Below are 27,975 nucleotides of genomic sequence, written 5' to 3'. Positions count from 1 at the left end.
ACCTGCAGCAAGGCACGGGAGGGACTATTGCCTGTCCCTGGCTAGTGCCACATTGCAGAGGTGCTCCTGGACTCCAGGCTGGCAGGAGGGAAGGACGGACAGATGAGGGATGGGCTGAGGGGAAGGAGGGCTGAGCAGGAAGGGGAGAAGCGCGTGGCGATGCTCCGTGCGAGGGAAGCGGGGCGGCTCGCCGTGACCGGAGGCTTCTGCTGCTCTGGCCCGTCCCACCAGGCAGGACACAGCGCTGGTCACGTGTAGTTTCTGGTTTATTCCTCGGGTTATATTTATAATATGTATATAGGGGAGGGAGCCCTGGGTCCCCACGGCACCTGAGCCGCAGGCGGGGAGAGCAGCGAGGGGACCCCTTTGTCCCCACCACGTCCCAAAGCCTCGTGCCGGCAGGGCAGGGCTGGGGAGCGGTGGCTGGGCAGGGGCTGGGGGCCCGTCCCCGCCACACACCAGGGGATTGCACTGAGTACAGAGAGGCGGGGGGGCCTGCCTGCAGCCCCCTCCCCTCCAGCCCGGCGGGGCCGGGTGCTGGAGGTCACCTCTCTTTGGGTTGGGATGCAGGGGCGGGTGTGCAGAAGGGCTGGGGAGTGGGACAGGGACAGAAAGCTGGGACACAGCCCCAGGGAGGGCAGAGGGAGGGAGAGCCCCGGACCCCAGGAGAGGCTGGCAGGGGCATGCGGGCGGGAGAGGGGGGGTAAAGGGACGGGGCAGAACCGGGCTTTGCGTTCACCCGCCGTCGGATCCACGAAAGGGCTAAGATAGAAAAGAGAGAAGCTGTGAGTGGGGCCAAGAGCTGCCCCAGGGTGTCCCCGCGGCCCCCCATCACAGTGAGCTACGGCCGCGCCGTCCAGTCCGGGTAGAAAAGCGGAGGCTGCGGTCACAGCCGGGTCTGCGCCTCGGGGATGTAGATCTCGATGCTGTCCGCGCTCTCAGTGGCCGAGCTCTGGCGGAAGGACGCGGCTCGCTTGGCTGCCAGGAGCCGCTTGCGGGCCTCCTGCCGCTGCCGGTCCACCGAGTCCAGGGAGCGCTCCTTCACCGGGTGCACCTTGGAGCGCGGCGGCTTCTTTGGTATCGGGGGAGGCACCTTCTTCTCCTCCTGCGCACACAACAGGGGCTTCAGGCTGGGACCTCCCGGGAATGGGCATCCCAGCGGGCTCCCCACGCCTGCTGCTGCGGGCGCTAAAGCCAAAGCCGTGGTGGGAGGCTCCACAGACCCCCCCAGAGGCTGCAAGGCAGGGCTGCACTTCCCTTTATCCATCCCGTGCCAGGACCTGCCCGGCCCTTTGCAGGTAGCTGGGATACATCAGTGGGAGAACAGCTCTTCTCAGCCTCACTTTTTCCCACCTCTATTTTTCAAGGGGTTGCTAAAAGTAGCCACCGGTGAGGGCCCAGCAGTGGATTGGGTGCAGATGTGGTTGGGGATGAGGAGGGAGGGAGAGGTGACAGGTTCAAGTGCCTGCCCTTACCTTGGGCTCCATGATCTTCCACCCATTGGCCTTGAGCTGCTGGAGCTCCCCAAACTTCATGCTGACATCCTCAATGGAGAGCTGCAGGAGGTCCCAGAAGCCAGCCAGATCTTGGAAAGTGGGCACGGGGAATGCGTTGGGATCCTGTGGGGACCGAGGGACAGAGTATCATCCTCATTCATCGGTGGAGCACTGGCTCTGCTGGCCATGGGGCCACCTCAGCCCCCCTGTGCTGGTGGCTCTATGCCCAGCTCTCCTCCATGGTGGTCCACAGTCACTGGATGAGAGTATGAGACCCCCCCTCCCCATCACAGCTGCCCCCCAGCACGGCTGCCCACACTCACCATGTTCTGCTGGCAGAGGCGGTAGAACTGCTGCACCTTCTGGGACATGAGGAGCTGGGCACTGCCCACCGCGCTCCGGATCTTCTCCAGGACTGGGGGGGAGAGCAGACAGTCACAAGCAGCTCAGAGCCCTCTAACACATCGTGTCCCTTCTCTATTTCATATCCCTTCAGCCCCAGAGGGTTTCCCGGTGTTTCTTGCCCTCTTTACCCTTTAGTGAAGATGTTCCAAGGTGGGAGCACTGCAGGACTGTGCCTCTCCCAGGACCCCCAACCCTTCTCTTTGCTACCACACCCCACCCCACTCACTCTCCTCGGGCAGGTCATAGTCCTCCGCCTCCCTCTCCATCTGCTGGCACCAGCCCTCCATCTTCTCCACCTCTGCCTGCAGCAGTTTGATGAACCACTCGCCGTCGCGGTGGCACGGGGAGGCGCGGCCGGAGTCGGGGAGGCTGCGGGAGCCCCTCTCTATCCAGGCATCCCGCCGGGGCACCTCCACCGTGTCGTACTGCAGCTGGTAATCCTCGCGGTACGCCCACTGCCCCTGCGTGTGCACCGTCTTGTACACGGCGTACTGCCGGCCCGACTCGGGCTCCGAGGAGTGCCGCTGGAAGGGCCGCCCGAACTGCAGGGCTTTGTCCTCGGTGGCCACGGCCAGGCCGGTGAAGCCCTCGAGCTCCAGGTCCGCCTGCACGCCTGCTGTCACGCTGTTGGAGCGCTTGAAGCGCGCTCGCCTGCGGAGATAGGGAGAGCGTGGGGACCCTCACGGCCAGCAGGGATTGTCCTGTCCCCCCTCCAGGTACCACAGGGCAGGGCAGAGTGGGGGATGCCCACAGGTAGGATGGGGCTGGGAATGCCGGGGTGGATCCCGGAGCATTCAGGGCCACAGGGACAACCCTGAGCAGCTGCGATCTGCCAGTCCCTCATCTCCTCTGCTCTCAGCCTGTTTCCATGGCTACCAGCACTGGACCGAGGATGGAGAGCAGCGTGCACCAGGCTGCATGGGCACAATGCCGGAGCTCCCCTCCCGCAGGCCATGCAGGTTCTGGCACACCTGGCATTCCCATCCCAGCCAAAATGTCATAGTTAGCTGCAAAAATGCCCAAAGGTTCATCTGCACCCGGCGTGGGCTCAAAGCTAAGGCTGAACCCAGCAGAGGAGACCCAGCACAGGGCAGGAATAGGGCAGCAGTGAGGACAAAGGAAAATCGTACCCCATGTAGGGGCAGCTAGCCTGGAATGGGGATGTTGCTGAGCTCTGTTTCAGCTAGAGGGGAGAGGGGAAAGATGCTGTGAGGTAGGGGTGGTGTGCAGAGCTCAGGAAGCCCCCAGGAACACAATGCCTCAGTGTAGGAACTGTAGCAGGTCTCAGCCCAGTCCATGTGGTACCTTTTGTCCTCCTCCACCTGCACCCCGATGGAGTGGAACTCCCTCTGGCTCCGGCTCTCCGTATCCGAGTCAGACACGGCCTCAACCTGCCAAGGGGCAGAGGGAGAGCGTTGGAGGGCAGCCCCAAAATGCAGCGTGGTGGCTCAGCACGGCCCACACCACTCGAGCAGCCCTCGGGGAGGAGCGGAGCCCACCTGGACGCCGATGGAAGGACGCCACTTGCGCTGCCGAGCCAAGCTCCGCAGTTCCTCCCGGCCTGGGATGGCCTTGATGATGAGTGTGGAGGGCTTGGGAGCAGCACGGGGCTGGACTGGGGGCAGGTCGAGGGCCACAGCCGTCACCTTGGAGCTCTCCAGGCTCTCAGCCGAGTTGCAGCGGGCCGTGGCGTCTTTGGACCAGGCGGGGCTGCGGCCGACCTCGCTGGGCAGGTAGCTCTCGTGGGTGGACTCGGTGCTGCTCTGCGCCGTGACAGAGATGAGAGGTTTGGCTTTGGTTCCTGGAGGGATGGGAGGTGGAGCTTTTCTGTAACTGAAGGCTGTTGTGGGAGAGGCGCAGGATGAAAAGGCACGTGAAAACACAGACACTTGTTCATTTCCCGCCACGAACAGGGGCCCCGGGGAATGCTGCCCATCTCCCACAGCACGGGGACCAGGGCCCCACAGGGTTTACCCCTACACTGGGTTAGATATGGGCCAGAGTTCAGAGGGGCTGTTGGACCAGGTCACCCCAAACCCACGCTGGTTTGCTGCAGCACCCAAAAAGGGGCAGAGATGGGGATGGAAGTAGAGGAAAGAAGGGGATGGCAAATGGGTGCTGGGGACACAGAGCAGCCCCCTGACTGGGACTGGGTGACAAGCAGGACGCTCACACCCTGTCCTGGGCACTACAGGGGCTGAGGGCCGGGAGGAGGGCAGCAGCAGCCCTTGGCAGGTGCCCAGGTGAGCAGGCAGGGAGATGTGGGGTTCCCTCACGCGGCCAAACCCTCACCACCCCCCAGGACTCACAAGTGCTGGGCTTCAGGATGCTGCTGGTGATGGGTGGCCCAGGAGGGGCCGACATGGAGAAGAGTGAGAGACAGTCATCGTCCTGGGAGCAGCCCGCCTGGATGGCCCGCAGGTAGCTGTGGCTCCGCATGCGGAAGCAGCCGGGCAGGTCCAGCGCCTCCACGGCCTGCGACTCCACCTCGCCAAAAACCGACTCGCAAACGGCCTCAAACTGGTGGTTGAGCTCGTCATTGATCTGGGGAGAGCAGTGGGTGAGGCTGAGCCAGGGCAAGGGATGCTCAGAGTAGTATCTAACACATCCCTGCCCCAGCCTGTGAATCCTGTGCCACAGAACGTACCTGGCCGGTGGTGAAGGAGCGCCCGTAGCTCTGTCCCCGCGGGAGCATTCGCGGTGGCGTGCAGCAGCTGGGACAGTTACAGATATATGAATCAGAATAGTGCCTACTTGCAAACCTAATGAGAGACAGTGGGAATAGAAGGGATGGCACCAAAAGCAACACATTCCAGCAGAGCATTCGGAAACGCAGCCACAGCGATTCTCCCGCCGGCCACTGCTGCTGTCCCCACTCCTCGCTACCCCCAAAACTGTCACCCACTGGGACTGGAGCACGTCTCAGTCACCTCCCTTTGGACATGCCTCTTCTCCCTATGGTCTGCATGTGGCTGCAGCAGCAGGTCCCCCCAGAAAGCCCAGCATAGCCATGTCCCCCCAGTGCCCTGACACAGAGCAGGGACAGGGCACGGTGCCGCTGCGCTGGCGAGTGCGGCTGTGAGCAGGGACGGTGCTGTGAGTGGGGACAATGCCGTGAGCAGGGACGTGCCACTTGTCCTCCCAGGGAGCCCATGGCCCCGCTGCTGCCTGCAGTGCTGGGATGGGGCTGGGAGGCAGCAGCCCTTACTTGGTCCTGGCCTGGTCGGCGCTGGAGGAGCGGCGGTAGCTGTCTCGCCGCGTGGCCGCCCTGGGCAGCACTTTGGCGCTGATGTCCGAGTCGGCGCTGTCCTCGTCGCCCATGGCCTTGATGTAGCTGCCGCTGCGCATCCGCCGGCACGGGATCTCCCCGTCCTTGCCCGCCGGGTACCCGCTCCACTCGTCCTGCGGCACCTGGAGCAGGAGGCAAGTGTGGGAGGATGTGGTGGCCAAAGTCCCACGGGTGGGATGCAGAGCCGAGCCCAAGCCCAGCCCAAGCCCAGCCCAAACCCAGCACATGTGCCCAGCTCCCCTGTCCTCCCCACGCACCCCAGAGCTGCAGGGACAGACCCTGGGGGCTCTGACCCCTTTGGAAAGCCCCAAAATCCAGCAGAGCGGATCCCTCCTAACAGCCACAGCTCCCCATTCCCACAGTGTGGGATGGTGCAGCAGCTCCCACCTCACGGCCCCCCTGGCAGGAGCGTCTGGGCCAAATCCCACCCATGCCAGCGCAGCACCCGCCTGACGTATCGGGCACCAGCCCCGCCACGTGCTGCTGACGCCAGCACCACGGGGTCCTTATAGGGCAGGGAGATGGTGTCCCCTGGGGCCCATGGCAGGGCGGTGGGGCCAGCACCCTGCCCCGATGCCCCCACTGCTGGAGGAGATGGGACCCAGCCACCCCCACCCTCAGCCTGCACAGCATTGCTGCTCCCTGTCTCCTTCCCCCAGGAAAGGGAGAGAAGAGTTAATTAGCTTTTAATTGGAAGGGGGGTGACCTAGAAGGGAGCCCAGTGATAAGGCAGGCAGTGGCACCCAGCCAGGCACACAGGCAGGATAAAAGCAATGAGAAGGGAGCAGGCACTGGGCTGCTGGTGGCCCTCAGCTGACAGAGCTGGTCTGACCCCAAACCCAGCACAGGGCAGGAGGCAGCAGATGAGCTTCGAGGGGACAGCGGGGACTGGCACAGGACCATGGGAATGGGGCACAGGTGCTGGGGACACAGAGCAGAGCTGGAGCATCCCCACAGGCTGCTGGATGGATGGGTGCAGCTTGCCCCACAGCACAGCCAGCCCCAGTCCCCTCACCCTGCCCAGCCCCTCACCTGCAGGTACTGGTACGCTCGGTCTTTGGCCTTTGCTTCTTGAAGCATCAAGGTCTTCTCGGTGCCGCCGGCGCTGGGGTAGGCTTCACGGGCCTGGCTGACGGTCATGGTGTGCCAGGCACTCCTCTTGAGCGTCTGGCCATCCAGAGACATGGACATGCCGGCACAGGCCAGGCATTTTCCTTCCCCGCCGCCCTTTAGACTCTTCAAGGTCAAGTCTCTGAAGGCACTTTCGGGAGCGTCCACGCAGTACTGGGTGCCCTGGTCGGCGGCGTGCCGGCCGGACACCATGTAGCTGCTGTCGCTGTCCAGGTTGTCGTCGGAGCTCCACCAGCCCAACATCTTGGACCGGTGGCGGGAGTCCACCTTACGGTCCTTGCTCTTGCTGCGCTTGCCGTGGCGGGACTGGTGGTGGTGGTGGTGATGGTGGTGGTGGTGGTGGTGGTGGTAGCCGTCCCCGCGGCCGTCCATCTTGGCGCCGTTGTAGTCCCGCTTGGCCGGCGCCTCCAGGGAGTGGGACTTGGCGAAGAGCTTCTGGACGGAGTGGACGAGGTGGCGGATGCGGCTGGGGCTCTCGCTGCGGGGCTCGGCGCCGCCGGCCCGGGGGTACTGCAGCGTGTGGAAGCCGTCGTGGTGCAGCGGCAGCTGCTTCTCGAACTGGTCCAGCAGCGTGGGGGGCAGGCGGTTGATCTTGCTGGCAGGGTGGGCGGTCGCCATGCATTCGTCGCAGGAGTCGTAGGGCTGCTGCGCGTGATGCATCCTCGGGAAGGTGCTGCTGGCGCTGGCGGAGGGCGGCTCGCTCAGGGGCCCGCCCGGGCACTCGCTGGCCGCGCCGGGGCTCCGCGCTGGGCAGTAGGGATGCTCCAGGGAACACGGCTCGCTGGGGCTGAGCAGGTACGGCGGCCGGGCCTCGGGGCCGTGCGGGATGTAGTCAGCAGGATGCTCGCAGTCCTCTGGGATGCAGCGGCAGCGGTGGCCGGAGGAGGGCTGTGTCTGGCTACACTCCCCATGGTAGCCCTTCATCATTTCAGCACCCACCCCATAGCCTCGGCATCTTGCAGGGATGCCCCTGCGGGCTCATCTGTGGGGACAGGGACAGACACAGTGTCAAGATCCCCTCTGCACCCCCGCCACTGACAGAACATTTGGGCTACGTCACAGGAACCAGCTGCGAAGGCTGGGAAGCTACCAGGGCAAGATTCAGCCCTGGGCGAGGCCCTGTGAAGCACCAGAATCCTGGCTTTCCACGTGGTGACAGGAGCACAGTGCCTGAGCCAGGGATCTGGTTTATCCCCAGCTCAGATGCTCCAAGAGGGCAGTGGGAAGGAGAGGTGCTGCCAGCAGCAATGCAGGCAGCAGGGCCTGCAGACGGTGAGGGAGGACACACTGCCATCAGCAGATCCTTGTTTTCTTCTCCAACACCAAATATTATGAAGTGTTTCTCCATTAGAAAGCGGCTCTGGCTGAGTTTTTCAGCCGTCTCGATTCACAGCGCCGCTAATGAGCTGCCGCGGGGCGCGGGGGGGCCTCGCTCTGATCTCTCCATCCAGCCCCACGAGCAGCTGTGGATGGGGACCCACGACCCAGGGCTCTCCTGCCCTGCACGCCCTTTGGATGGGCAGTCAGGAGCAGAGGTGGCAGTGCTGTGTAAGGGGCAGGAGGATGGACAGCATCAAGCCAGGCTGAGCCTGTGCCAGCCAACAGAACCACCTGCACCCATGGAAGTTTGTGTGCCTTACAGCCCCTCAAAGGCTCTGTCTTTGGTTTGACTGTAAATGAGGAAATTACTTATTCTCCAGAGTATCTCAGCTAATTAACAGGCATCGTTAACGCTCTCGTTGTCGTATTTGTGCAGGGTGCTGCGGGCAGCACGTCTCCCAGACTGGCTGCAGGGAAAGGTGACCGTGGGACGTTCCCTGTGGCACATGGGGATTTGACCATGGGGACTGGAAACGAGGGACACTGGGAGGGCCAGGCTGTGTTGGTTGTGCCCCCAAGCAGCCCTGGAGGACAGACAGCTGGGAGTACTCAAAGGGTGTGGGGGCAGGCAGCAATGGTGTTTTGGCTCTGAGCAGCAGACAGGGCCCTGGGAACACATCTGCCCTAAGCCATCACCACCTTCCTTCCCAGCTTCGAGCCTGGATGGCTCCATCCTGCTCCTCTCCCTATCCTCAGATCCCGCTCCTGCTCTAACAAAGCTCCCTAATTGCTGAACGGAAGGTGCAGCTGGTACAGAAGATGCTTCTCCCCTCCCGAGAGAGTTGCTGCAAGGAGCAGGAGCAGCAGCGTGGGCTGGAGCTGCCTCCCTGCCCTGGGATGGAGCAGCAGGATGGAAGGACAGACAGACAGACACGCTCCCAGCCCAGCTCTGCCTCCGCGGGCTGAGCTATCATCTCCTGCTCGGGGAGGGAAGCTCTCAGCTGATCCAAATATTGCTGCCGCGGCGGCAAGAAAGAGTCAAAATATCTGCGGAGCCCGTCAGCACGAGCCCGCCGGGCTTTTGTGCGCCGCAGGTGCAGGAATTCAACAAAGCCGGAACCGCAGGCGAGGCAGCGCCGCAGCTCCCCCGCACCTGTGGAGCGCTGGCAGGGGAGGGGACGTGTCGTGGTGGAGGATCCATGTCCCAGCTCACCAAGGCGATTCAAGCGTCTATGCCCTGCCCAGGGACCAGCCTGGCTCCCTAAGGATAACTCAGGATGGAGAAGGGGTGGGGAGGGGCTCTGTGGGGCTCAGCACAGCTCAGGGTTCCCCTGCCCATGTGCCAGCAGGAATGGCCAAGTGATGGGATGGGAGAGGCCACGGAGCCCACTCCTCTCCCCTGTCCCAGGAGGGCAGTGTGGGCAGGCTGGCACATGGGGCTGGGGCAGCTAGCCAGAGCGTGGCTCATGGGCAGATGGCTGAGAGCTGGAGCTGTGTCCCTCCAAAGGCCAATCCACTGAGCAGCCCTTGGGATGGAGGGATTCGTGCCACCAAAGCACAGATTTAAGTCAGGGGGAAAAACTCAGCCCAGCTGAATTTTGTGCCATTTAACACCAGGGTAATTACCACCAGTGGGAACCTACCGCCCACACAATTATGTGCTAGGATAAACTGGAAGAGCATAATTACCATTACAAATAACTCACTCCTTGCCTTTATTGCATCCAGCGCCTGGAGAAACTCCCACCAGTGGCTCCCCACCACCTCCCTCTGATGTCTCTCCCCATTGCGAGGGTCAGCACAGGGAGGAGAGGGGCTCGTAGTCCCTGGTGCTCCAGGCCATCCTGAAATTCAGCCTGCTGCCTAATTTCCCCTAGGAGCACTTGGCAGAGGCAGTTCCCTTTCCCAGCAGCTGCCCCATGAGATCTCTGCCTTGGAGGCAGCACTGTGCCAAAGCTCGGGGATTCAGGGCAGACCTGCCAGGAGCCTGAGTTTTCCTGGGACCCCATAGCAGCCAGCATCTTCCCATCTTTGCTCCAGCTCCAGAAACACCAGTGGGGAAGTGAGAGGACATCAAAGCTCCACCACAATGTGTGAGTCTGGCAAACTGCCCTGACACAGGGTAGGGCCAGGTTTTCCTGCACTTGCAGGTCTAACCCCAAGAGCTGGGGTCAATGTCCCTGCACTCAGGGGGTCCTGGCCCCTGCCCTTGTCCAGCAGCCCCACCGTGGGCAGCCCATGCCGGGGTCCCTGTTGGTGGCACTCACCGCCCAGCGCTCAGGGGGATGCTGTCCTCATGGCCCCGCCAGCAGCAGCTCCTCCACACTGGGAATCCCTGGGGCAGAGAGCTCTGGGGGAGGAACAGGAGGGGGATGAAGTCAGAGCAAGGGTGTTCCTCCCCAAAACCAGTCTAAGCCACCTCCCCGTGTATTTTTTATCAGCCCAGCCTTCCATCCTACCCTGAGGCCACACTACACCAGCACAGCAACAACGGAGACAGCTCCTCACTGCCACGGACACGTGTTTCACTCAGTTTAGCCCCAAAACCATCCCCAGTCCCATCCTGTTATGCAATTCCCTGCCAGCGGGTGCCAGAGCCGGCCCAGCGGCCACCTCGCCATCGACTTTCATTTGCTCCAGATCCGGCCACTTGCTCCACAAAGCCTCCTCCTGCCACCCCAGCTTTCCAGCATCACCAAAGGGACTTTTTTTTTCCTGCTTCCAGCTCTGCAAATTAATGCGAGGTTCTGCTGGCTTGGGTCCTGCTGAGGACCTTTATGGCTTGGGATGAAAGAGGGAGAGAACAAACACGCAGCGTGAGCGCCCGGCACCGCGCGCGAGCTGGAGCCGGGGAAAAAAATAAAATAAAGTGTTTTTCCCACTTAGGGGCTGAACAAATTTGATCTACGGTCGTCGGAAGAAAATAAATATGGAATACCGCCAGGTCGTTTCCACCGTGCTTTTAATCTATTTACTCTTTCCCTGCTCATTGTAAGGGAGAAGGATTGTGGAAAGCAAACATTTTATTTTATTACTAATTGCTCTGTTATTTTATGAGGCTGAATTAGTAAAATTTACTCAGCCTGGAGGAAAGAAAAGAGGGGTTTAGTAAGAGATCACGTAATTTAGCACAGAAAGGGGAAAGAGAAAGGGGAAAGGTGGAGAAAGGGAAAGGGAATAGGAAAATACAGGGGAAAAAAGAGAGGAAAAGGAAAGGGAAAGGGGGGAAGGAGAAAAAGGAAAAGGAAAGAGGAAAACAGTGTGAGCAGGATGCAAAGATCACAGAAAATACACTGGCTGCAATCAGGAAATCAAAACCAATTACTGTTAATAAAAGAAAACAGAGCAGCTGCAGGCAGGCATTGCCTGCAGAGGGCTGTGAGGGGCAGGATCCAACTGGGCACCGCTGGAAAAAAGGGATGAAGCAAGATTTTTTAAAAGTCATGAAAGATGAACGCAAGCTGAGGAATAACAAATGTGAGTGGAGCAGGAAGTGTTTACTGAGGCTGCTGAGAAGGCCACAAAGGCCAGCACAGCTGGTTGGGACTCTGACAGGGCTGGGGGGCTATGACATCCCAACAAATCTGGATGACCCTGACACATCTGGGGGGCTCTGTCACCCCAATAGGGGCACCTCCCCTGGCTCAGCCCTGCCTTGACGCATCCCTTCTCCCGAGCATGGCCACTTTCCAGGCACCAACCCCAAACCCACGGTGCCCCGGGGCTCCAGCCCAGCTCCACACGCCGGGAGGCTGAGGACAGGCCGTTCGACGGGCTGGGCACGTTATTAAGCACATGATTAATTTTGGCACCAGCCCCAGCTGCCTGACAGCTCCTTCTCCAGGGCTGGAAGAGCGAGCGCGAGAGGTGCTGCCTCTGCTGATGCAGCGGTTGGTGGGATGAAAAATCCTGCAATGCAGCACTGCTTCTTAATGAGCCATTTGTCTTTGAGTCTTCTTCACTCATTACCATGCCGGGAGAGGGATGGGAGTTGCCCCACGTCCCCATCTGAGCAATTACTCCTGGAGCGGAGCGAGGAAATACGGCCACGACGCGCCCAGCTGCCAGGGATCCCGGCACGGCCGCCAGGCTGGGACTCCCCGCCACAACACCACTGACTCTGGCTGCTGCCACCTCGGGGGGAACAGGAACCCCCTCCCTGCACAGCACACACAGCCCAGGACCACCCATCCTGGCCCCAGACCTGATCCTCTGGGGGTAAGAGTCGTGCTGCTGTGCTGGGTGTGCAAGGGGCTGGAGAGTCCTGGAGCTGCCAAGGCAAAGCCAGTGGAGAAAGGAGTCTGGGACTCCATCCCAAACCTGATCTTGGTGGAAGAGCCACATCTTCAAAAGACCTTTAGGATGGGGAACACCTGTAGGCAGCCAGATCCCAAGAAGCTGGCTGAGAAGGAAAGAGGTGGCACAGGGAATGGGCTGTGGCAGCCTCCCTGTGTAGGTGCAGGCAGAGGAAGGGCTGGCAGGGGGGAGAAGCCAGAAGAGCCACGGCACAGGCTCCTGCAGCCCCCCACAGCAGCGCTCATCCTGCCCACAGGAGCCAGGACAGGGCACATGGGGAATCATCTGCCAGAGGAGCACAGCCAACTGTGTTGGGAAACCACCGTGGAGGGACCCCCAGGCCAGGCAGGGCTCCAGAGACCCCAGCCCGTGCCAGCTGGCACGAGGATTGTGGGCACTGAGCCGCACGGATGAGCACCCATCAGCGGTGATGCCCACGGACAGCTCCCCTCCCACGGACACACTCGACATCTGCCCACACTGCCCGGGGCCAGCGGCAGCAGGAACGCTCCTCCAGTGCCCTCCAGGGCTTGGTGGGAAAAGGGGACATGCAGGTGACACCAGGGAGCCCAGGGACGGAGACACAACAGCCTGGTGTTCACCTGCAGTGAAGGGAAGGGACAAGCAGGGACACCCCCTGTGCTGTGCTCACTCTCGGGGCTCTGCCCGCATTCCCAAGGCACTTCACTCCAGCCACCAGGGGTGCCCCAGGTGGGTGGGGGGCTCCAGCGTCCCCCAGCAGTTCGATTTGTCTGTGCCAGAGGGACCTGGGGCCATGGCAGCCCCCTCTGGCCCTGCAGCTGTGCCAGCTGGCAGCAGTGCTGGATGATCCCCATTTCCCCATCTCCCCCATTCTTCCCTCCCATCCACATGGAGCCACCAGCGAGGCCGAGGCTTAAGGAGCCACTTACTCCCCAGCCATGCTGTGTAATGACTTAAGCCAAGATAACTCCAAAGCCTCTTTGGTGAGCTCAGGGCAGCACTGAGGGTGGCAACAGTGACAGCTCTGGCTGTCTCCTGCCCATTCCCTCCAAACCCCTGGGCAGGCTGACCCTTCCATCCCCAGCTTCACTCCCACTGAGCCCCCAGCAGGCTGGCGCTGCCATCCCTGCCCTGCTCAGGGCTCTCACCTGTCACCAGCATTGCTCCTCATCCTCCTTCCCCCAGCACGTGGCACTCTCCACTCCAATCCCAAATAACATCAATCCCAACCGGTTCCCTTCACAGCACCATCCCCTCCCACGGGGCTGCAAGTGCTGGAGTTTCCAGGAACAGCGAGGAAGCAGAGCCCTTGTCCCTGTGCCAGCAGGGATGCTCCGGGCCATCACGTCCCATTCCCAGGCTGCATCCCCTGGGGCCAGGGCTGGGATGAGCACAGTGAGCCCGAGGCATGGCACAGCCCAGCTCGCCAGCAGAAGACCCAAACTGCCGCTTTAATGGATGAGCTTAATTTGCAAAGCTGATGAAAACCTAAATATTTAAATACATAATTCTGCACAATGCTCTTAGCGCGGGGATAGAGCAAGGGGAGGGGGGGCATGGCTGGTGAGTGAGGACACGGTGGGGAATGCTCTGGTGGGACCACCTGATCATCTGGGCCAAGAGCACCTTCATCACAATTTGGGGACCATGCACACCCTCACCCCTAGAGCCAGCAGCACCCACAGAATGGGTGCTATGGGGTGCTCTGCTGTTGGCACTGGAGACTTGCTCCACCACCAGCAGCATCCCAGAGAGAAATGTGGGGAAAAGGGAGTGTGGTCCAAGCCAGAAGCTGTGAAGGGCAGAGGGACGAGCCCCCATGGAGATTACACCACTGATATTCCTGCTACAACAGCTTAGAGATAAAAGAGATTTGCAGGATTTACCAGCAATACAAATTGAATATTTAATTTTAGATGCAGGGGAGGAGCGGGGGCTCATCCCAGGGGTGCACGGAGGTGTGCAGGTGGTGGGTTCAAAGAGGTGTTTCCAGCTCTTGAAAAAAACTGGTGTCAGGGCAGGAGCCAGAGGGGCTGGGCATTGTCTTGGCAGTGGGACTGGGCATCCCCTGCCCAACCTGCCCCATATCCCACCAGCCGCTCACCCACTGCCAACTGCACGGCACAGCCTCTGCCAGCACGTGGGATCTCCTGCAGGATCATCCTCAGATGAACCACGTGTGTGGGCCCAGCACCAGGGATGCTCTGGGGGTGCTCAGGAGGGGTCCTGGCCCCACATGCTGTCCCCGAGCCAGCCCCGAGCCAATGTGTAGCTGCTTCGCTGTGCTCCCCTCTGCCCTGACCAGGATGTAACCAACGAGGCTGTGCCAGGTGAGGATATCCCTGGATGAGGCAGGACATGGACTTTGCTGGGAATGGGGCTGGAGGCAGCAGGGAGGGAGGCAGATCTCAGTATGCTGTGGGATGGGGTGGAGAAACCCCCAAGGGGATCAAGGCACCCTCTACAACACCAGAGCAGGGACAGAGGACAGGCAGCAACAGCCCCGTGGCAGCTGTGAGAACAGGGCTGCTGGCTGGCCCCAAACCCAGCATGGGGTCCCCGTGGTGGCACTGATCCAGGTGCCCGTCCTGGCTCCCCACTCCACGGCTGGTGTGCCGTGCTGGAGCGGGTGCCACTGCAGGGCGGGCTGGGGGAGGACGGCAGAAGATGAATGAGGGAGTCGGGAGGCTAATGGCATTGTCTGGAAAGTAGGTCGTGTGCTGAGCAAAAAGATATTTATATCAAAGCTCGTTCCCCCGCAGAAGCTCCCGAGTCGGGTACAGGCAGCACCACGAGCCCATGGCCGCTGCTCCACACCCCCGTGACACCCGTGACACCCTCATGGCACTGCCCACCCCCACGGCACCCCCTGGCCCACCCCAGGGCCAGCCCTGCCACCCTGGGCACCCTCCAGCCCTGGGGCTGCCCCACTCAGGGGTGGTAGTGCCAGAGGTGAAGTCATCCTGATGGAATGGCAGCCACGGCAGCTTTGCCTTTTGCTGGCCTGGCTGCAGGAACTGGGCACTGAACGGCTCCAGGTTATTTTTATTTTAATGCAACCTTTGCCAAGGTGTGATACTGCCCTAGACACTCCCCAGATGGGCATGGTCAGCCCAGGATGGCCACGGCGGGTCCTGCCCAGCCCAGCCTCAGGCCTCTCCCAGCTCTGCCCATGCTCCTCACATCCTGCATCACCCCTGACCTGAGCTTGGGCCAGGTCTCAGCCTTGTTGCAAAGCTCAGTCACCTCCTTTCCCACTGGGAGGATCCCTGTGCTCCAGGATCCCTTCCTCACACCTCCAGCCTTCCCAGAAAAGCCAAGAAATCATCCCAGAGAACCCAGATGTGGTTTTACCCCCTCTGGCCATGCTGCCCCAGCTGTGGACATGACAGCAGGCAGCCTTGGGGCCATCCAGCCCTGCTCTCTGTGCCCCTCCCCACCCCACACCTGGCAGCCTGCGATCCAGCACAGGAGCAGGTTCATTTCCCGTAATAGCTGTGTCGGCTGAATTTACAGCCTTGCTCCGAGTTATTAATAATAATGGCCTCACTCTTAAGTAGGGCTTTTCATCTGCCTCAGAGCCCTTTCCAGAGGACGTCTGCAGCATTATCACCATTTTATTCTCGTTTCAGTGGGCACAAGAGTGAGATGGAGAAGGGGCAGCTGATCTGTGGTGTGGGGCAGAGGGAGCCTGGCCGCAGAACCCCCGGGGAGGTTGGAATGCCAAGGGATGCAGCCACATGCAAGGGATGCCTGTCGGGATGCAGCCCCAGCACCGAGGCTCCTGCCAGCCGTGCCGTGGTGATTTACACCGGCAGCGAGCCCGGGCCCTGCCGCACGGATAAATCCACTTCAGACAGCGATAAACCAGCGTCACCACATCGGTAATCCGCAGCGCTCCCACCGCCGTGAGGAATCCAGGGGCAACGCACGTGTGCCGATAAATCCCGGACTTGTCTCAGCAGGGAGGTCCCTGGGGTGGAAATCCCCGGTGGAGCCGCGGCCGGAGGGGTGGGTGCAACCAGGCTGTGATGGGAAACGCCAGCAAGGGAGACCCTGGGGATGGATCCAGCACATGGAACTCGCAGCGGCCACGTGGGAGCGGGGACATCCCCGAAACGCCCCCCGCATGTCCCCCCGTGATGCCCACCCACCCCGGGTGTCTCCCTGCCGTGCGCCGCAGCGGGGCTCGATGGGCAGATTTATTCCCCTGTAAGAGAGCTTTGATCTGAAGTTATTTTTTGTTTACTAGCAACAAGGCATTGTAAATACATCTTTGCTGATAATTATAGAGTCTGGGTGCACACCTTAATCTCCATAAAATATCAGATGCTACAATTTGCCTGATTTAATGAGATTGGAGGCTGATAAGCCGCTGAGGTAAGCTGTAAACTTGGGGGGGAGGAGGGAAATGATTGCAAATGTGCTAAACCGCCTTCGTCCTCCTCCTCCTCCTGCCGCTGCCACGTGCCCAGCCCGGGAGCGTGTGGCCAGCCCCGGAGCCCCCTGCCCAGCTCCCAGGGTGTGCCCGGGCTGTGCCGCAGCAGCTTCACGCAGGGATGGGCATTTAGGGCAAACGGAGCTTTTTATACAATTTACCTCATTAAAACTCCAAGAGCTGAGCGCGGCGCCGGGCTGTGGCCGGGGGCTCTGCCTCGGCACACTCTGTTCCTCACGGCCCCCGTGCCTTGCCAGGAGGGAGGCAGCACAGCCCCAGTGCCAGGCCGGGTCCATGTGCCAGCCAAGGTGCAAGGACAGGGTCCCCAGGGGCGTGGGGACATGGCTGGGCTGCACAGGCAGGATGCACGTGTGCCCACATGTGTCCATGTGTGCCCAGGTGTGTCCATGTGTGCCCAGGTGTGCCCAGATGTGTCCAGGCATGCACAGCCCTGCCTGGCACTCCTGGCCATGCCAAGGGCAAGCTGGGCAGAGGGGATGGTGCCACAGGGGACTGCACAGCCAAGGCCACCAAGGCACGTGTACAGCCATGCCCTCGCCATGTCCCTCCGCAGACACGGGCGTCTGTGCGGTCCCAGGTGCCCGGGGTGGGGGTCCCCTCCCGCAGGGATGGGGGGGCCCTGCCTGGAAAGCAGGAGGCTCCTCCCGGTAACGAGCAGCCCCGTTTCCACAGCAACCTTAAAGGCCCACAGGTGCTGCCTCAGCGGCGGACTGGCTGTGGCATTTCTGGTGGACACCCAACCCATCCCCCTGCCCAGCGCCCTGGCCTCAAACATCAGCACTCTGTCCTTCAGGTGGCAGCTGGGCTAACCCACAGCCCCTCCCTGCACTGAGACCCCCCAAAGAGTGCAGACACTCTGCTCCAAGAGAGATGGGACCCCCCAAACCACCCCAGTGCCCACCCCGACATGATGAGGAGCCAGTGGTGACCTACAAATGTCAGGCTGACGGGTTAATTACTTTCCCTCTTCCTCAGGCCGTTATCAGAAGGAATCAGGCGTCACCTGAGACTGTTAATTGGGCTAATTATTCCAGTTTCAGATTTTAAATAATTAGTTACTGTTGACTCCAGCCTGACTTCCGCGATTTTCTAAAAAAAGGTCGAATGGTTCCTGGATCCCAAAACCCAAGAGATGGGTGGAGGGGTTGCAGCAGGGGCCAAGCACACGAAGACCCCTGAGCTGGCCGGGCACACTGGGGACAGCGTGGCTCCCACCAGTGCCTTGTGCTCACACTGGAGCTGGCAGGAGAGGGACATCCTCTGCCTCAGTGGCAATGGAGGGACACCAGGAGAGGGAAGGGGGTATGGCAGCACAGAGTGAAGGGTGGGGGAGTGGGAGGGAGCCCCTTCCTCCCTCCCTACCCCAGCATGGTGACAGCTGCCCCAGGCTGAGCTCCCTGCCCAGGCTGAGCCACAGGAACCCCCTAGCAGAGCCCAGGTCCCACTGGGCACCTCATCCCTCCTGATTTGACTCCCCAGGGCTCAAATCTCAGTCCAGGGTTTTCAGCAGCTGTGATTTGCCCACAGGGAAACCCTGTGGGCACTGGGCAGCGGGCACACGGGCAGCAGCTGCCCTGCAAAGGGTGATGGTGGCCAAAACGATATCTGGTGCCCACGGGCTCCCTGCAGGCACTACCTGTCACCTGCCCAGGGCATTGCACAGAGGGACAGGCTGGACAGAGCGACAAGCAGAACCAGCTCATCCCCAGGCTCATTCCCTCAGGAGCACCAAGATTTCTCTCAGCCTCATCCCCGCTATTAATAGCCTTCACTAGCCTCCTCGGGAGCCATTTGCATATTTGATTGCAACTCCGGGGCGGGGCAGGGCCCTTCAATCAGCCGCTCCCGCAGTCTCATTTGCATGGGTTGACATTTTGTTCTGGGAGCAGTGACACCGGCACTGCGGTTGGGGACACGGTTCTGGGGGGCCGAAGTGAGCACGGTGTCACCAACCAGCAGCGCTGCCCCAGACACTTCACCAACCTGCGCAGGGCCGGCAGCCCCTCCCTGGTTGTCCCAAACCCGGCAGGGAGTGATGGAGCCTTGGTGGCCCGTGTCCCCACGTGCCCTGCCCTGCCCCGCTCTCCAGCCCGACTCACAACACCCCGTCCCTGTCCGACCTGCCCGGCGGGACGATCAGAAGCGCCCGGTGCAGGGAAGGCTGTGCCCAGCCCGGCGGGCAGGGCGTGGGGTGACAAGCACAAAGCTCTGCTGGTTTTCCGTCCCACCAGCCCTGTCTGGAGCTGCCGCACATCAAAGGTCAGGGACAGGGCGGGACGTCCCCAGAGAATCCAGGGGGACCCCGAGTCCCAGCGCTCCCGCGGGCACCCCTGGAGGGACAGAGGGCCGGGTTAGGGTTCGTTCGCCGGTTCGTTCTGCGGTTCGGACCCGCAGAGCGGGGCCGGGCACGGTGGCGGGGATCAGGACCGCGGACAGCGCCCGCCGCCAGCCACCACGGCCAGCGCCACCACGGCCAGCGCCACCACGGCCAACGACACCACGGCCAGCGCCACCACGGTCACCGAGGCCACCACCACGGCCACCACAGTCACTATGGCCACCACTGCCATTGCCGTGGCACCACAGCTACCATGGCCACCACTACAAACTCCCACTACGATAAACTCGCACCATTGTCACCACTGCCGCCATGGCCACCACGGCCACCACGGCCCCCGGTGTCACCACAGCACCCAACATGTGCCACGGGCGGCCGTCCTGTGGCCCCACCACCAGCCCCTGTCACAGCCCCAGGCCAGGGATGTGCCAGACAGCGGCAGGAGGAGCTGGGCAGCTCCAGGGCCCCGGGCAGACATAGCCGGGAGCTGTGTCCCAGGACGCTCTCGCTTCCCCCCGGCTCTTGGCACCACTTGGCAGGAAAAAACAAGCCAGGGTGAGGCGTGGGATCAAGCCTCAGGATGACAGGGATCGGGAGAGGGCTCTGCTGGTTCCCTCCCTCCTGCCTCAGTTTCCCCTCCAAGAAAACACACCAGAGATACAGGTTTGTGTCACGGAGAGGCAGGGCGGTGGGGGAAACCATGGAGAGGTACGGAGGGACCCAACTGCCACTGTGACTGTGCCAAGGAGCGAACTGAAGACAGGCAGGGCTCGAAGCATAGATGTCGGCACCGGCTGTGCCGCTCCCTGGCAGCGGGGCCGTCTGGCAGGCAGAGCTGGGGCTCCCCAGCTCTATCCACGGACCGACACACAGACACACAGACACACAGAGGGGACTCTGTCCCTGGCACACGCAGAGGTGCAGCCCTGCCCTGCTCCCCACACCCCCAGTGAACAGTCCCTGCTCAGCACACCCCCTCCCCCAATGCTCACGGCTCCCAGCCCCCACCCCCAGCACACACCCCCCTGCAGCACACACAGCCCCCAGCCCAAGCAGACTCCCCAGTGCACACAGCCCCCAGCCCCGGTGCACCCCCACAGCACACACAGCTCCCGGCCCAGCACACACAGCCCCCAGCTCCTCAGGGAACGGGAGCAGAGACCTCGGGGCTGGGATCTCCCCATCCCGGTCGGGTGAGCTTCCCGGCTGTGCCGAAGCTTGTCTGAGCGAGGGCTGGCCGGGAGCCACGGGCTGCACACCGAGGCGAGAACGTGGCTGCCAGGGAGGAGGACTCGGCCATGAAAGGGTTAGGGCTGTGGGGCTCCCTCTCTGCCCGGGCCGGGGGGGCTCTCTGAACTGGCACAGCTGGGCACAAAGCAGGGCTCTCTCCCAGGACTGGGGCTCTGCAAGGCACGGAGCCTCCTGCACGCAGCCAGGCCCTCTCCCCTCCCACCCACCGCCCCACTCACCCGCTGCCGCTGCTAAGCCATGAAGTTGCCGGCCTGGGCTCGGCAGGAGTCGGAGGATGGCCGCGGCAGAGCGGCTGGATTCCCTCTGATCCTGCAAATTCCCCGCGGGCCGCCCATGCCGCGGCCAGGCCGCGCAGCGAGGCCGGAGGCGTCCCCGGGGTCACGGCCACCCACGGCAGCGCGGCGGCGGCGGCCACGCTCCGGGTGCCGACACCGGCACCGGCACCTCGCAGCCGGCGAGAGGCGGTGGCGGAGCCGTCGCCCCCGCGCGCTGGGGACACACCCACGCGCGCTCCCCGGCGCGCTCGGCCACCCCCGCGCACCGACACGCACCCCCGGGAAGGGGCTGCCCACGCCGGCAGCGCCGCACGCCCACGCACCGCCCCGCACGCACGGACGGACACGCAGCCCCGCACAACGGCTGAGGGACGGACAGGCGGCCCCGCACGGCCAGATGGACACGCGGCACTGCACACTGATGGATGGATGGACACCCGGCCCCGCACGGCCAGATGGACATGCGGTACCACACACTGATGGATGGACAGACATGCAGCCCCGCACAACGGCTGATGGACGGACAGCCAGCCCCGCACGGCCAGATGGACACGTGGCACCATACACTGATGGATGGACAGACATGCAGCCCCGCACAACGGCTGATGGACGGACAGCCAGCCCCGCACGGCCAGATGGACACGTGGCACCATACACTGATGGATGGACAGACACGTGGTCCCACACACTGATGGATGGATGGATGGATGGATGGATGGATGGATGGATGGATGGATGGATGGACACCCAGCCCCACACACTGATGGGTGGACGGACACCCAGCCCCACACACTGATGGGTGGACAGATACGCAGCCCCACACACTGATGGATGGATGGATGGATGGATGGATGGATGGATGGATGGATGGATGGATGGATGGATGGATGGATGGATGGACACACAGCCCCACACACTGATGGGTGGATGGGTGGATGGACATACAGCCCCACACACTGATGGGTGGATGGACACACAGCCCCACACGCACAGACAGACACCTGGCCTCACACACTGATGGATGGATGGGTGGATGGATGGATGGATGGATGGATGGATGGATGGATGGATGGATGGACACACAGCCCCACACACTGATGTATGGACAGACACCTGGCCCCGCACGGCCTAACAGACACATGGCACCACACACTGATGGGTGGATGGACACCCAGCCCCACACACTGATGGAAGGATGGGTGGATGGACACCCAGCCCCACACACACAGGTGGACACTCGGTGGCTCAGCATCGCTGCATCTGGACGACTCCATGGCCACGTGCACCTGGCTGCTCCCACTCACAGCATCCCACGTGCCCCACACCCACACACTCCTCTGCACCCACGGGCACCTGAGTGCAGCCCTAGCCCCCAGCCAGCTCCCCACACACACCTGATGTAGGGGAACCAGGTGATTCCCCTGCCATGGGGCTGTCCAGGAGAGGGCCCAGGGGAGCCTGAGGCAGATGGGTGTCATGACACAAAACATGAAACCTGAGGCCATCCCTCAGCTCAGCTGCACAGATGGCACAGAGCTGGGGAGCATTAACCACCACAGGGTCTCACCCCAACACCAGGTCTGGGGACACCAACCACAGCAGGGACAGCCACTTCCAAGCCTTACAGTGTTTCCCCAGTACCAACCAGTTCACCACACCCAAACAAGTGCTCCAGCACCTGCTGTGCCACCACAGCACCTGCATCCCTTTGGGAAGATGAGAGGTTCCCCAGGAATGGGAAATCAGCAGGTTCTGTCACAATGGAGCTCCATACCTTCATCTTTTGTAGTCCTCTCACTCCAACATAGCACCCCCACATGCCCACAGATAGGCTGTTCTCCCCCTTACCTCTGCCCACCAAAAACTTCAGCTAATTCCCAGCCCAAAGAGCTCCTGATCTTCCTGCAGGAGAAGGCCAGGCAGGCAAGGAGAGCCCATCACCACCCACTGCCCCGAGCTGCCGATTTCGGGCCAACCAGACTCCTGGTGAAACACCGAGCGCTGGCAACCACGCTGCAAACATCTGCTCTTCCAACAGCATCGTGATTCACAGGCTATTAATTGGGGCATGGCAGCTCTGGGAACTGTTTGCATCCCCTGGCTTTGCTCAGAGCCACAACTCGCTGCTGACAAGGTCTAGAGGCCGGAGACAGAGCCAAACCTGGCCGCAGTGGAGCCGCACTGGGACCGGCCGCGGGGCACAGTGCCCAGCTCCCACACCAGCTGCACGGACACCCGGGAGCTGTGCAGAATGAGCCCCAGGAAAGCAGCAGCAGTGGTGCCCAGTGCTTGGCAGGAGCAGCCAGAGCCACAGTGCCCAGCAGAGCCAGCTGGCAGCGGGCAGGCTGCCGCTCTGACAGGGTGGATTGGCGGGTGCTGGGGGTGCTCTTCAAGTTACTGTCACCAAACATCAGCGTGTTTCCATAGTGTCTCCCAGCCGCTGAGCCACTCACTCCCAGGGGTACTCACTTCAAGGGGAGCCACGGAGCAGACCCTGCTCGGGCAGCACCAAACAAAGGCTGTGGGGAGCCTCCAACAGCAGCCAAGAGGAATCTGAATTCAGAGGCTGATTAGAAACCATGTCATGACTTCTTCCTGCTCCAGCATTTTGGGGAGGAGTGAGCTGGGGGGCGACGTGGAAAACCTAATTAAGATTGAGGGCAGGTTGCAGAGGCACTGACACAGGCACTGCAGGAGCACAGCTGCTTGTGGGAGGGGGACACCAGGTGCTGCAGCACCCCTGGCCCCGCAGAAATGGGGAAGGTACAAATCAATTCTCCTTAATCCGATGGGCACTTGCTCTGCTGCCATGTGCTGCGGTGGCTGACAGAGAGCAGCCCGGCCTCCTCCCAGCTCAGCTTTTGGACCCGTGGTGGCCCAACCCTCTCTGTCCCCCTGCCAGTGACACTGTACAGCCATGGGAATGAGCCGCTAAGCAGGACAAGGGCGAGCAGAAGGAGCTCAATCCTGCCTGGTTTGGAGGAGGTGAGTGCTGAGCTATCTGCCCTGTCCATGGCTCTCCATGTGCCCCCCCCGTGCTGCTGCTCGTAGAGGGACCAGGCATCACAGGGCCGTTGAGATGGCCACGATCTGAGGCCACTTTGTCAGAGCAGGCTTTACACCTGGTTCTTGGGGATGGCACAGAGGCCAGGCTGAGGGGGCACTACACAGGGTCTGCAGCACCAGGCACCGCTCTGCACGTCCCTCTCCTGTTGCCCTCCGCAGCACCTGTCATGCCCTGTTGGCTCAGGGCTGTCCTCCCTGCTGCGAGGAGCTGTCACCCCACGGCAGGGGGTGTCCCCCAGGACACGTCCAGCCGCAGCCCCCGGCCCCTGCCCGCCCCGCGAGTCCCCCGCTGCTGGCACGTCTCGCCTGCTATTCTTAGCTCTCCTGCGCTGCTCTCTCCCGGCAATGGCACCGTATATTACTATTATTGCTGGCTGCCAACGTCTTGAAGCAGGCAGCCAGGATCGTGATGGGGCTTCCACACCCCTGGTGACCTGTCATTCGGTCCTTGCTGGGCTCTGGTCTTCAACAGGCTATTTCAGGAAATCCAATTTGATGGCCAGAAGGAGCACAAGCCACACATTCAGCCCCTGCGCTGGATCCAGGCTCCTCCTGTTTCTGCTCAGATCCAGATTTTAGCTTTGCCTGTGTTGGCAATAAGGGCCAAGAGTCACCTTTGGCTCCAGATCCAAATTTCTGGCTGGGTGGGATCCAGGGTTTCGGCTCAGCTTGTTGGAGAGATGCGAGCGTCTGCAAAACCTGGATCTGGAGCCCCAGCCCCCACCGCAGCAGCACCACCTGGGCATGAGACCCCAGCACAGGGCCTGATCCTACCCTTGAGGGTGGGTAGAGCTGGGGACACCCACACCAGCACAGCTCCCAGCCACCCACACAGGCTCTGTGTCCCACAGGTCCGGCCACAGCTCTGCCTGGGGAGGCTGAAGGAAGGGGCAACCCCCAACACCCCCAGCCTGGGCTTCCCAACACTCTCCATTCCCTCCCGTGTCTTGCCCCAGCTGCTGGGAGCCAGGCCCAGCAGGAGGACTGAGAGGGCTGGGGCTGCTCCTCCGAGCCCACGTGGCACAAGCCTTGGCACTCAGGAGAGAGATTTGGGTATCAAGCTCAGCACCATCTCACCCTGCTTGGAGGGAAGACACCACGATTTTGTCACTCCTTTTCCTGGAGCAGGAATGCCTGGAGCTGGTCCTGGTGTCCTGGCTCAGTGGGGTAACAACCCAGGGCAGCCCCAAACTTGGCTCACACCAACACATCCCCACATCAGTGCTCCCTCCACCCCCACAGCCAAAAGGGGCCCCTCCAGGCTCGGATGTTCCACGGTCACTTTGATGGCTATTTTTGTATTCCCAGCCCTGCCAGAGCTGTAATAATGCTTGAAAGGGCTGACATGCTCCTTCCAGCCATGCCCATCTCCCATGGCCTTCCCCCTGCTCCATCTCCACTCAGAGAGAGTCCTCAAGGGCTGGGAGCCATGGATGCATTTGGGGGGGGTGGGGGGGTCAGTGGAAGCACAGAGATGAGAAACCTAGAAAGATCAAAAATTACATCCATTTCCTAAAAGAGAATCTGCACTGCTGACCAGATCCTGCTCCAATTTGCACCAAGGCAGGCTGCCTGCTCCCAGCCTGGATTCCCACGGGAATAACCAACACCGGCAGCCGGGCTCTGTCCCCACTTCCTGGCCAGGGGACAGGCAGGGATCAGCTGTGGGCAGCGCAGCCCTGGACCCCCCGAGGGAGGTGACATGCGGGACTGGATGTCACAGGATGGAGAGAGATCAGCGGTCCCAGCGCCAACTTGCTCTGCAGGTTTGGCACAGGATGGAGGGACCAGACCGACTCCTCCAAGAAAACCCAAGAGTCTGGGGGAAGGAAGGCGGCAGGAGGAAGGAGCGCCCAGAGAGGGGCCCCCGAAGCTCAGCTTGCCTACCAGGCTGGGTTGGACCATGGCGCCTGGATGCACGGTGATGGGCACGGCTCCCCACGCCAGCTCCCGGCACCCGGCCGGGCACGGTCCTCACAGCCAGAGCCATCCCCCCGGCAGGATGGGGAGGGGGAGCCCACTGGGCTGGGGAGGGGTCCCGGGCCTGCCCCGAGCCCTCCGCAGCAGGAGAAAGCAGGATGGCTGGCGTCGCCATCCGGGAGAGGCTGGAGGGGCTGCGGGCTGTGCCTCCCTCCCCAGTGCCTCGGGCAGCAGGAGATGGGGATGCCCGCTGGCACCCCTTCTCCCCCCACCCCCACCGGGGAATCCTGGCGGAGCTGAGCACCACGGTACCGGTGAGACATCCCCGGCCACCCCCCGGCTCTCTCCTCCAGCACCCCCCCAACAGACCCCGCTCGGCGGGGCTGGATGGGTCTGCAGGTGACACGTCCCGTTCCCGCGGGGCCGGTTCCGCACGGCTCCGGTGAGATCCCCCCTCCGCACCGAGCACCGCGGACCCCCGGGACCGCTTCCCCTGCACCCCCCCCACACTCCGCACCGCGGACATCGGGGACCGTCCCCCATTCTGCTCTGGGCACCGCGGTACCCCCGGGTCCGGGGCCGCCCCCGCCGCTCTTACCCCGCTCCCGCCTCCTACATCCTCCGGCGGCTCCCGGGCGGTTCCCCGACGGCCCGGCGCGGCCGCCCCCGGCCCGGCTGCTCCCGGCCCGGCTCGGTTGGGCTCGGCTGGTCCCGGCTCGGCCCGGGCCGGCGCCCCGCGCGTGGGAGCGCGGCGGGCGGCAGCATGCGAGTGGCGGCGGCCCCGCAGTGCAGCGCGGGCGGGCGCGGAGCGGCGGGAGCGGAGCGGGGCCGCCGCGGCGCCGCCAAGACACGGCGGTGGATTTTCCCCGGGAGCCAGAGCGGGCGGCGGCGGCGCAAAATGGCTCCGGTGCGGCTCTGCCGCCGCCTCCCGGCGCCCCGGGACCCCCGGGGGGGGAGAGCGGGGGCAGCCGCACGTGGGGCCGGGGAGATGCTGGCGGTGCGGGATCTGCCGGGATGAGTGGTACCCACCCGTGGGCATCCCCTGAGGCACCCTGCGGAGCCGGACTGGCACCGAGAAAAGGGGTACCCACCCGTAGGCACCCCCCTGGATCACCCCAGGGAGCTGAGGGCACTCCAGGACCGTCACCCAACCCTGTTCCCTGCCAGGGAGGGGGCAGAGTGCAGAGACAGTCCCGGGGTACTGAGATAGTGCTGGCGTGTCGGGATCATCCAGAGCAGCCCTGGGGTGCCAGGATAGCCCTGGGGTGCCAGGACAGCCCCAGACTGCCGGGACAGCCCCAGGGTGTCCAGCCCCATGGGCTCAGCCTTCCCCCAACAGACCCAAGGCCACCCGCTGCCGCCTGCCCGCTGAGCCGCTCACACCACACCCTGTAATTTGATCATAATTTTAATAATAATAATTACAGCGTGCGCGGGCTGGAAGTGCAGGAACAATAACCTGGGTAACGCCCTGCACGATGGAGGGAGCAGCGCCGTGGCACATGCCCTGTCCTGCTGCCAAGCTGAGCCCAGAACATCCCACCAGGCCCTGCTCAAAGTGTGGGGGGGTCGTGGCCCGAACAGGTGCTCTGTGTGTGTTTCTAAGCAGTCGTGTCCATGTCCCAGCGCTGTGGTTCAAGTCCCCAGCTTTCTCACTGAACAGGACACCCTGGCAGAGCCAGAGCTGGGGCTGCCCCCACTCCTGGTGTGCAGAGAGCCCCCCAAAATTCCTGAAGCACCCAGGAAGAGATCTCCAGTCCCAGAGCCCACCAGGCCCTGAAGCATCCTGCGTTGCTGACACGGCTGCTCCTGCTGCATGCGGGGAGCAGAGCTCTGCCCCCTCCTTCAGCAGTTATATAAAAGGATTAAAATTTAATATGAACTTCAAAAGGGGAAGAACTGGGTGGTCGAAGGCAGCTGGCCCAGGGCCGGGCGCGGAGCAGAGGTACCTTGGGACATGTCCCAGCTCTGCTGAGCAGCAGCACTGCGGCACATGGAGACATCATCCAGCCCCATCCGAAGTGTCCAGGCACCATGGGCAGCACGGGCATCCCACAGATGGCTTTACTGAGCCATGGCTTTACTGAGCTTTGGTCTCCCTGGGTCACAGTGGTGCACAGTTTCCATGGCACGTGGAGACTCCCTTCCCCAGGGTCAGACCTTGCGTAGCACCTTCATGTCTCTGCTGGCATCCAGGCAGCCCTTAATAATCCACCACGGGCAGGCACAGCATCACCCACCCGTCCTGGTGCCCGCTGCCACCCCGCCCATCCCATGCCAGCAGCCCTCTGGGCATCGCATCTCCTCCTGCCTGGTGCCTCACGTTTCCTTCCATGCACGTGGGTTGGAGTGTGCTGGAGAGCAGCGCTGTGCTGGGGGAGCAGGACCCCCATTTGGGGGGCAGCTGAAGCCCCCCCCATCACCCCCATCCCCAGAACCCTTTGGGGTGCTGCACAGCAGCCACTCTGTTCTCCCGCCAGTGCAGCACGGGCAGCGGGGCTGTGCTGGCAGCAGGAATAAGCCAGGGCTGGGAAAACACCATCTTCCTCCCACACAGCCGCCCACGGCCCCGCGCCCGCTCCGCCGCCCCCGCCGCGCCGGGGCTCACGGGGCGGGGGTGGCAGCTGCGGGGTGGGGGCTGCGCCCTCGGGCTGGGTAGGGGACGGGGCAGGGGGTGCGGGCTCGGCAGCCCCCGGTGCAAGAGCCGCCCTGGGACAGCGTCCTGCCGCAGGAATGGGCTGGGCTGG

At 62.5% G+C, this 27,975-nt stretch overlaps 1 protein-coding gene across 3 annotated transcripts; it reads right to left on the bottom strand.

Annotated features, from left to right (window-relative positions):
- Positions 1-290: 290 nt before the first annotated feature.
- Positions 291-25,889, bottom strand: LOC117007533 (disks large-associated protein 3-like). 3 transcript variants are annotated; one of them, XM_033080776.1, is made up of 12 exons: positions 25,827-25,889; positions 9,909-9,991; positions 6,223-7,303; positions 5,110-5,312; positions 4,549-4,663; positions 4,211-4,445; positions 3,401-3,741; positions 3,207-3,292; positions 2,128-2,552; positions 1,820-1,911; positions 1,476-1,619; positions 291-1,105 (listed from the first exon to the last, which is right to left on the bottom strand). In XM_033080776.1, the coding sequence occupies exons 3-12, from the start codon at positions 7,246-7,248 to the stop codon at positions 887-889; spliced, it is 2,886 nt and encodes a 961-aa protein (XP_032936667.1). In that variant the 5' UTR covers positions 7,249-7,303; positions 9,909-9,991; positions 25,827-25,889; the 3' UTR covers positions 291-886. The 3 variants fall into 3 exon arrangements, with proteins under 3 accessions (XP_032936667.1, XP_032936671.1, XP_032936670.1); XM_033080780.1 differs by having other exon boundaries at positions 4,549-4,615; positions 25,827-25,888; XM_033080779.1 differs by lacking the exon at positions 25,827-25,889 and adding an exon at positions 20,186-20,203.
- Between the last annotated feature and the right edge of the window lie 2,086 nt (positions 25,890-27,975).

Source organism: Catharus ustulatus, chromosome 26 (genome assembly GCF_009819885.2).
Source record: "Catharus ustulatus isolate bCatUst1 chromosome 26, bCatUst1.pri.v2, whole genome shotgun sequence".
In the NCBI taxonomy this organism is placed as follows: domain Eukaryota; kingdom Metazoa; phylum Chordata; class Aves; order Passeriformes; family Turdidae; genus Catharus; species Catharus ustulatus.
This window is presented reverse-complemented; position numbering and strand designations above follow the sequence as displayed.